Below are 10,109 nucleotides of genomic sequence, written 5' to 3'. Positions count from 1 at the left end.
GAGTCCCCTATAGACGTAGCGGTACGTCCATAAAACGCATCTAAAGAAACACATATGGACACACCGGTACGTCCTGCCTTTCTCGCAGCGGCAGGGATGATCTACAGGGGAGATCAGGCATCGCAGGCTTTCTGCTGCCCGATCTCATGTAACAGTGCAAACTGTGAAAACTGTTAAATTTTTAAATGCCCGATCATGCAATCGGGCATTCCCTTCCGGGTTGCGTCACTGCTGACATCACCCGGAAGGTCATCGGAGGACAAGATATCCCCTGCAGGGTCTGTCCAGACCCTGCTGGGATATCCGATCCCTCCGATGAGGAACAGATAACAGACATAGTGTGATCAGTGCAGGGGGATCACAGGGAGGAGAGTGAAAAACCATGTTTCCTTCGCCATTCCAGGTGGTACAAAGTAGAGATAGTCTCTCAGGAATGGCAGGGAACCTATAAAAAATCTGAACCTCCCCACATCCCCAGTTATGTCTCCTGCCTTGCTCAGGAAGGTACTGGGGACCAGTGGGACGTGGTTCCGTATTTTTTTTCTTATTATGCAGGACCCCTGGCGGGGTACTTTGTGTAGAGCCGGTCACTTCAGCTACCCCGCCGTGACTCGGCAGCCGCTCTCATGCGGGTAGAGTTCCTTTCTCTGCTACAGCGAGCATAGCATTGAAAGGGTTAAAACGCCGGCAAGGGATTCTTGGCGGCGTTCGCTCTTAAAGCGTTTGCATTAAACGCTGGGCACGCAAAAGAAGAATCAGGACACCGATGGGTTGTCAGCTTCTCCCCTGCACCATCTAGGATGTTTGGTTCGCAGTAGACTGCGCGTAGGACGCTTGATCAGACTCTAGTCTGTGTGTTTAGCCGGCACGTCATGCATTGCATAAGGGGATTCCCTGTGGGCGGGCCTCTGGTTTTTAATTTTCTGGAATCCCGCCAAAATTTGCTCGCCTGAGCTTTTTAATGGGACGCTGGAAGGGAAGGTAAGTGAGCAACCTCTCCTAAGCAGCGTTCTAGCTTTGAAAGTTTTTTCTGTGTTGTATTATGGCTGATAAAGCTCCTGAGACTCCTGCTGACTCTTCTCCCATACGGAAAGCTCTCAGAAAGACTAAGCATAAAGCCTGTTCTTCTTGCCATAAGACTCTTCATGATCCCTCGTAATCCCTTTGTGGTTCCTGTATTAGAGCCAGCCATTCTTCTGCCTCTGAATTATCTCCCTGGCTTAAGAGAGAGCTGCAATCAACTTTTGATTTCTTTAAATCTATGGCTACCTCTCAGCAAGCCCAGTCTCATCCTGTGGGTCTCCCTGGCTGTGATCCTTCCATCATGAGACTTGTTCAGGAAGAAGATAAGGATTCAGCTTCTAATACAGAGTTTTTTAAGGCCCAATCATCAGAGGAAGAAGGGGAAGCCACAGAAGAAAATTATTTTTTCCTAGTGGAAGAAACAGGGCACCTAATTGCAGCAGTTAGATCTACTCTAAATCTAAAGGAAGAAATATCTACTCCTAAGGTAGATCCTTTCCAAGGCCATATTAAAAAAACCTTCCCCGTGCATGACTCCCTATCTACTATGGTAGCGCAACATTGGAAACATCCGGATAGAAGATTTGCATCTTCAAATAGAATGAAGCGTCTGTTCCCATTTAAACAGAAGGATTCAGAATTATGGGAAACACCTTAGATTGATGTGGCAGTAGCTAAAGCTACCAGTCATCCCTCTGGAAGATGCTTCAAATTTTAAAGACCCCATGGATAAGAGGGTAGAAACAGCAGCAAGAAGGGCTTTTGAAGCAGCTGCAGCAAATTTCAAACTTGTTATTGCAATGGCTTCCACATCTAGAGCAGTGAGAATCTGGTTACAGAAAGCAAGACCTTTCCTCTATTGAAGGGGCATAACAACTGGCCAGGAATCTTTCTGATACCTGTCTTGTGGTTGATTTCCTATCAGATGCAGCTATTGAATCAGTTCGTACCTTAGCCACGGCCACGGCTTTTTCAGCGGTATCCAGGAGAGCCCTCTGGCTTAAATCATGGTCAGCAGATAATGCTTCCATAAACAAGTTATGTAGTATTCCTTTTCAAGGAAAACTCCTGTTTGGCACCAACCTGGATGAGATTTTGGAATCTACTACAGGAGACATGAATTGGCTTCCTCAGAGGAGAGCACCTCCACATTTTAGATCTAACTCCTTTCGGCCTTCAGTTGAAGGGGGGCCAACCCGTATGTATTCCCATGCCCCGCACATAAACTAGGATTGTGAATATCGCTTCCTGCGTGATAGTTCTAACGAAAAAAAAATGTTGATCTTACCGAATCTAACGAATATCTACCAAAATCAATTAAAAAAAAATCAAAATTTCAGTTGAGGGGGGTCCAACCCATATGTATTCCTATCGTGTATGCAAAAAATAGGATTGTGAATACCGCCTCCTGCGTGATAGATCTAACGAAAAAAACAGTTGATCTTACCGGATCTAACGAATATCTACCAAAATCAATAACAAAAATTCCAAATTTCAGTTGAGGGAGGCCAGCCCCCCTCATTAAATATGTCACTAATATCTCAGTAATTAGACTAGATCTAACAAAAATTTTGTTTGATCAAACTTGATGTAACGCGGAGCTATCATAATCAATAATAGTTTGTTGAATTTTTTGTTGAGGGGGGCTGGCTATGGGTTAGCCCCCCTGAAAAAAGATTATTAATATTGCATATTTTAGAGTAGATCTAACAAAGAAAACAGTTGATCTAACAAATTGAATGATCTTTTGTTAAAATTCTAAATATTGGGGGCTAACCCAGGGGAGGTTGGGACTGAAGGGGTTAAACTAGTTATTTATGTGGTTATTCATATAGTTACAACAAAATTATACCCAAAATGATTAAAAGTACAACATTAAAAATGGTAAGGAATTTCTGTACAGTGTTCTTTTGAATGCAAGCAAGGAATATGTACTTAGGTCCCTAATGCCAGTAGTTGGGATTGCAGCTTTAAAAAAAAATGTGGTTGTCCCAAAAAGGAAATCTGAAAAATGCTAAATATGGAAAAGAAAAAATAATCAGTTATCTTTGTAATGTTAACTTTATTAGTATAAAAGAAATGTAAATGTTTAGTATAAAACTGATACAGGCAATGAAGAGGGAACTCCATACAATAAACTCAATGAGCAACATTTACATTAAACATGGGCAAATATTATCTGAACAGATCTTAAAGAGTAATTTTGAACAAAGATATAACCCACTTTCTTATAAGAAAAATATATCCAAAATGGACATTATATAAAACAATGATGCCAAATTTTCCCTTAACATGTCTGTATGTGCACATTAATGAATGTTTTAGGTATACTTGTTTAGGTATACCTATGTTGAAGCTACTTTACTAGATCATAACACTTATCCTATATCGCAACATTAATGCGTACATGCATGGTATATTTTTAATGTTTCTTAAACCTCCTTTTGTTTTTTTTTGACTTCTTGCAACAAAGCTCTTCAAATCCTCCATAGTCAACCTCGTGTTCAAACATGTCATCCTTTGGAAAACCTGAAATTAAAATGTATGCAATTATGTGATCTGCATTTCAATGATTATTATTATTTATACTCATATCTCACACAGATGAATGTTTAAAAAAAAAAACAAATACATGTACAAAAATACACCATATTTGAATATCAAAAATAACATACTTTGTATTATAATATGAGACATTCTTTAGTCCTATGAACTCTCGGCTACATAGTCCTATAAAGATGTTATAAAAGTCGAAATAAAGGGCATGTAGCAGTGTTCTTGGACCTCTGCTATTCTCTATCTAAACTTCTTCCCTCAGACAACTTATTTCTTTCTTTGGTTTCCAGTACCACCTATATGCAGATGACGCCCTAATCTATATTTCTGCTCCTGACCTTTCCCCCTCTCTTCTAACTCACCTCACTGACTGTCTATCATTAATTGCATCATGGATGGCGTCCCGTTACCTAAAGCTCAACATCTCTATGTCAGGGTCCATCCAGGCTGCGGAGCTGCATATCTCTGTTTTTCCCTGCCTTGCCTCAGTTCCCATGTTTTGCTGTGATCCATTCCTGGATTTCCGTATGCTCTGTTCTGTACCTCTGATTCCTTGATTCCAGTCTGCTCTTAGCTTCAGCTCTGTTTCCTTTATAAGGTGTGTCCCACCCATTTGTTCTGTTTGTCTCAGTCTGCAGTCTAAAGGTATGTCCTTCTCGGTTCTGTGTTTGGATTCAATGTTTAGTTTATCGGTACTTTCGTATGCAGGGCTTAGCGTTGGGACCCACCGTCATTGGAGTACTTTGGCGTAGTGGTGGGCTAAACATACGATGTGACCAAGGCAACTCAGGGCAACTTTAGAAAACTCTGATTGTTGTCCAATGATTATATATATGTATATATATATATATATATATATACACACAAATCAGCCAAAACATTATAACCACATGCCTAATATTGTGTAGGTCCCCCTTTTGCCCCCCAAAACAGCCCTGACCAATTGAATCATGGACTCCATCAAAAGCTACACTAGCTCATCTATTGGATTTGACCCCACGGGCCAGCCTTCGCCTCCCTCCTATGTGCATCAATGAGCCTTGGCCACCCATGATCGTGTTGGTTCACCGCCTTTCCTTCCTTGGACCCACTTTTAATAGGTACTGGCCACTGTAGACTGCTTCTAACACATCAACTTTGAGGGCAAATGTTCTCTTGCTGCATTATATATCCCACCAACTGGCAGGTGCCATGATAACATGATTATCAGTGTTATACTTCACCTTAATATTTTGTCTCATGTCCAGTTCTATGATTCGTATTCAAATAACCTGATTGTGAATATATATATATATATATATATATCTATATTCTCTCCAAGCCAATGGGCACATTTTCTATACTTCAACGTTTTACACTCATAATGAGCTATTCTAATCATAATTACATATATTAAATACAATTATTGGATTACATTAGATTTCCCAAATGGTTTTGTACATATACAAATTAATGGATATACCTTCTTTTTTAGACAGATGTTGTTCATTTTTTCTGAGTAACTCTTGAGCATGCAGAATACCTGCTGATAATTCTGTCAGAGGGATTTCCATTGACATATCAGCTGCAATTAATGATAAAAGCTAGAGTTAGGACATGCATCTGAATGAATACAACATAGAATTGAAATTGTTCCACAAATATAAAAAAAGCCAAAGATTAACTACATTATCATTTTATTATTATTGAAAGGACAGTTACTTTTTTGTCTTAAGACCTTTCCTAGGTCCAACGCCTGCATGAGATGGGGTTGCCCAAACACCTCTCCAGCTTACCAAAGGGCAAGCAAAGTATATTTAACACAAAATATTTTTTTTGTGGTATGTTTAGGAAAGCTTTGAATACAAGTTAAAATGTATACTGTCTCTCCCTTGTCAAGAAAGGCAGTTAAATTGTTCTGCATCCAAACTTGTTCACATATTTAACCAAATATTATACATTAAAACTCTGATCCTATTCAAAAGGGTAAAATTAACTTACATTTCCATGTTTGTTGGGCTCGGTGTATATGGGTTCCGAAATAACACTTCTCTAGTAAGAGTAAAATCGTGCGTACTGATCATGAGCATTCCAAACACAATGGTGAGGTAGGATAGCCAGGTTCACCAAATTTATACGATAGGACAGGGTATGATGTGTAAGGGTGTGGTTGTGGGCGGGGCTTTGCGGTTTGTCTATTATTCTGTAACTCTGCATTAAAAGAGTGGAATATTTAAGTGTGGGCACGGCCTGACCTTTAATATGTTTTGATGATTCAAGTTATAGTTTATTATTGTATTGTAGCAAAAGCAGGACTGTCCTTCGTAAAGCAAAACAGTTGGAAGTCATCAATATAGAGTATGTAATAATAGAAGGCATATCAAAGAAAGCTGCCTAAAAGAGTTCAGTTTGCCACCAAATGCCATTAATAAGAGTATAGTTGTGACCACGTTTGAGTTTTGAAAGGTGACTTTATAAAGTGGCATACTATGAGCTCTTTGGCTTTGCAGTTCTTATTCCTTATGTTAAACTTTCTCATTGTTCATTATTTTGAAACATAAGTATGAAAAAAGTAAACAGTGCTGCACGTCCACTACGGACTCATTCTTCTCATTCATTCTTCTTTTAGATAAATACACCACAAGAATGAAGGCTCCAAACTAATCCAAATAAATGCAGGATTCTAAAGGGCAATCAAACCCTATTGATAACCTACCTCAAACAAGTGTCTAAAATCCTACCATTAAAACTTAACTTTTAATAGTAGCTATGCCATATAAAATGTTATACAAATTTGCAAACATATTGCCTATGCCATATTGCTTAGAAGTGGTAGCAAATAGTAAATAGCTCCCATGAATCCATGTCAAGTTTTGTCTGATCAATAAGTACAGTCACAGCAGTTTTGATTAACAAACAGCTGGAGAGATGCTAGTTTGACATTCCTAACATTAAGCTATTGTTTTAGCTATATACCTAGAAACCATTAAAGAGTGACCCTCATTATTAGAAACTTTTGCAATTATACAATATAAAGCAGGACCATTTTCTTTGAAATGGGAGATATAGCAAGGTCTTATACAGTAAGACTTCTTGCCCTCTGTGATACCGGAAGTAGCAGCACAGAACAGCTGTTTTATATGCTGGACTGTAACAACAAGAAGATTGAGTGCATGGAGAAAAAACATAATTTTTTGGAAGGAAAAATTTAAATCTAAATTGCTTTAAAAAGAGATATAGGAAAATTGTAAATTTTATATTATATTCATTAGCTTGAAAGTAAGCCATTTTAAAATGTATACATGTTAACTTTAAACTAGTCGTTATTGAAATTTAAATGATATTTATATGGTATTAATATATGTGCTTACCTTCACACCAGGTTTTAGTCTCATAGATTCTTTCCATTAAGTCAACAATCTTCTTAATTTTGTTTTCGGTCTTATTTTGCTCCAAGCGGAACACTTCTTTGGTCAATTCATGTCCTGTAGTTTCTTCCATAGTTTTCAAAAGAGATTTGCTTTCACAAAGCACTCTCTCCACTTTCTCTTTGTAAAATTTCAGGTAATTGTTATAGGCTCTCTTTTGGTTTTTATGATTCTCTTTGGTAATGTGAATCTCATAAGTCTCTCCTACTTCCTGAGTGTTGCCAACAATATCATCCTTTGCCCAAACAATAGGAGTCACAGCTTCTGAAATCCCTTCCTCAGTTTCTTCAGGAAGTGAAGTGACCGAACCACTCTGTAAAAATTTTACCCCACAAAGGTCACACTGAGTTCTGTCGACATATGCTCTTTTGAAGTTTTCAGGAATGGTTTCTTCCATCCGTCTTACTTTCATCCTTAGACAAGCTCTTTTCCATTTTATACAGAAACAGACAAGAAGTAGTAGTTTCTCAAATTTAAGCATTGCTGAGAGTTCCTGTTGCACCTGTGAAGCTATGGCTGACACAAGATCTACTTTTTCTTCATTAAAAATTTCTCTGTCTTCCTGAACATGAGCCATCTTAATATCTGTTACTGAATGTTTAACATGAGCAAACTTTTTAAAGTTGAATTTATCATTAAAATAGATACCACGTACTTGTCCTTTATCCCAGCTCCAAGAGCACTCAACTAAGCGTTCATCATCACGTAATACAAGCAGTTCCTGGAGGATGTTAACCACTTTTTCCACATTAACAGGCACAGTAACTCGGTCCACTACATTAACTATTCTGTTGGAGACTTTAGATGGAAATAGCTTTTTCATATCCATCAAAGATTTCTGAATAGATGAAAAATGCTTACATAGTATATAATTTGCTTTTGGATCCAAAACCCCTTTGGTATTCACCATCATTACCAAGCAAAGCACCAGTGTTCTCTCGGCTTCCCCAGAAGAAATGTAATCTACGTCACTAAATGCATCAAGTAGAACATTGAATTGTTCATTCTCTTCTCCACACAAAACTGCAGCAAGGTAAAAAAGATGGTGTCTGAAGTTTCGTGTAGTCTGTCTTACATCCCTTGTTTTGAATTCCCACAAAATAGAGTATGTGTCTTTCACCCCAGACTTTGACATTTTCCTCCCAAACATGAACTCCCAATGATGCAGAATGGATATGTAACTTTTAGGTAGAAGTACTCGGGTGTCCATACTGAAACGCATAAGAACTGCACAGCAGAGAACAAATTGATACTCTAAAAGCATAACTGTATTGCCAATATTTGGAATCAATGGTTCAGTACATTTTTTGACAAACACATTCATAAATCTGTAGAAATATGTCTTACAATTTTCTGGGTTCTGGTTGATGTAAAGTTGGTCTACCGCATTTTGTAGAAGTCTGAAAAAATGTATGTGTGTTCCTTCTGGAGGGCCAGAAGATGCATCAGCCTTCAGCATGCCATGTTTGCCATCTAGTAATTTTCGCTTGCTCTGAAGCAAACAATCCTTGTGGTACTGGGTTTCCTCTTTCACAAGGAAACGTTTCAAGCCATCCGGATAATTAGAAAACAACGTAAGAATCTGCATTGCCTGTAACCAGTGGTCAGTTGACTCTCTTCTCGTTCGATCATCTCCATGCTGAAACAGTGAGACAACATATTCACTCAACATGGCCCTATATGAAGGCTGTGACTTGTGTCGCTTTTCTTCGAAAATCTTGCGTGCTACTGTGTTTTCTGAAACACTTCTTAGATGAAAATGCTTAGGGAAATACAACTTTAACAGAGAACTGCAAAACCGAAAAGCGTACACATTTAGTTTCTCTTGAAACAAATGAGAAAGTTCTTGTGCAAAGTTTCTTCCTTCTAGCAGCAATCCACTGATTGATATTAAATCCATCTTGTTGTGTATCATTTCTTTAAGCTCATGACGCAGCAAAGGACGGTGAAAGTCTGAGCAGTTCTCATCTGCACACTCTAGGCCAGCTATATACTTAGGGCAGATGTCAGGATAAACTCTGTCAAATACATTTGAAGAAATATCATATAACCTTTTTAAAATGTGTTTTTCTAACATTAGTTTTACATCTTTAAGCTCAATACAATACATTGCATCCTTGGTTTTCTTGTCTCTGATTTCAAAGTTTTCTTCTATTTTGACTTCAACAATTCTTGCTCCTTCATATTGAGGAATGAAGCAATTATTTTCCTCTACTTTTACAATCCCAAAAAACTCGTAGCAGGATTTGACCATTTCCCTCTCTAAATTGTTTTTTGTTTCTCTGAGTGCTTTCACTAGCCTTAGAAGTGAATTTAACACATTTGAAACAATAAAAAGGGGTGATGGATCGGGATCTCCACACTTCACACACTGGTAGAGTGCTTCCACAGAACCTGCAGTGTGAGATAAGGACATGAAATCTTGAAATGAATGATGGAGCTTCTCACAATCACTTTCCAAAATTCCTTGTAGAAGCATGGCTTCAGCCACACCAATTCTATTCTCAGTATCTTTGAAAAGCTGTATAGCCTCTGTAAGAATATTGCTGGCATCTTTACTTTCCGCTATCATGCATCTTGCCGCAGCAAGCAAACAAGAGGCACGAAATTCTCTCTTCATTGTCAGGTCTGCTGCTTCTAATAATTTCCCATGCTGCCTCATCAGTGATGCAGCTTCATCACATCGTCCTTTACTTTTAAGCAAGTCGGCTGCTTCAGCCCATCGTTTATGTGTCCTTAAGAATAACAACTGGTCTTCTACATCAATTTTGGACAGAATTTCAAGCATTTTTTTTAGTTTGTTATTGTTGAAATATTCAGCTGCAGCTTCAAGATACAACTGTTTGGATGTGTATGACTGGTGAATGTTTGGATTATTCTTTTCACATCTAAAATATAAATAATAAACATTAAAAGCCATTGATTGCAAAATGATGCTTTGGGCAGACAAGGATATTACTACACTTGGAGAATAACAGAGGTCCTAAACACCATGCTGAGTAGCATTTCAATAATCCCTTTGCAGCCAATTTTACTACATGAAACCGGCCAGAAAGTCTGCTTTTCAGAAATACATACTTTCTTGAGGAAGTGTTGGAATTTGGGAGGACTATTAATAATTAA

The 10,109-nt window shown here is 38.3% G+C and overlaps 1 protein-coding gene across 1 annotated transcript in view; it reads right to left on the bottom strand.

The window, feature by feature from the left end:
* Window positions 1-3,065: 3,065 nt before the first annotated feature.
* TRANK1 (tetratricopeptide repeat and ankyrin repeat containing 1) overlaps window positions 3,066-10,109 on the bottom strand; it is an 80,424-nt gene continuing 73,380 nt past the window's right edge. Inside the window, exons 22-24 of the mRNA XM_053468276.1 lie at window positions 6,930-9,874; window positions 5,042-5,143; window positions 3,066-3,552 (exon numbers count right to left, since the gene is read on the bottom strand). Coding sequence (XP_053324251.1) covers window positions 3,446-3,552; window positions 5,042-5,143; window positions 6,930-9,874 — 3,154 coding nt within the window. The 3' untranslated portion in view covers window positions 3,066-3,445. The remainder of the gene's footprint in view (window positions 3,553-5,041; window positions 5,144-6,929; window positions 9,875-10,109) is intronic.

This window comes from Spea bombifrons, chromosome 5 (assembly GCF_027358695.1).
Source record: "Spea bombifrons isolate aSpeBom1 chromosome 5, aSpeBom1.2.pri, whole genome shotgun sequence".
Classification (NCBI taxonomy): Eukaryota; Metazoa; Chordata; class Amphibia; order Anura; family Pelobatidae; genus Spea; species Spea bombifrons.
This window is presented reverse-complemented; position numbering and strand designations above follow the sequence as displayed.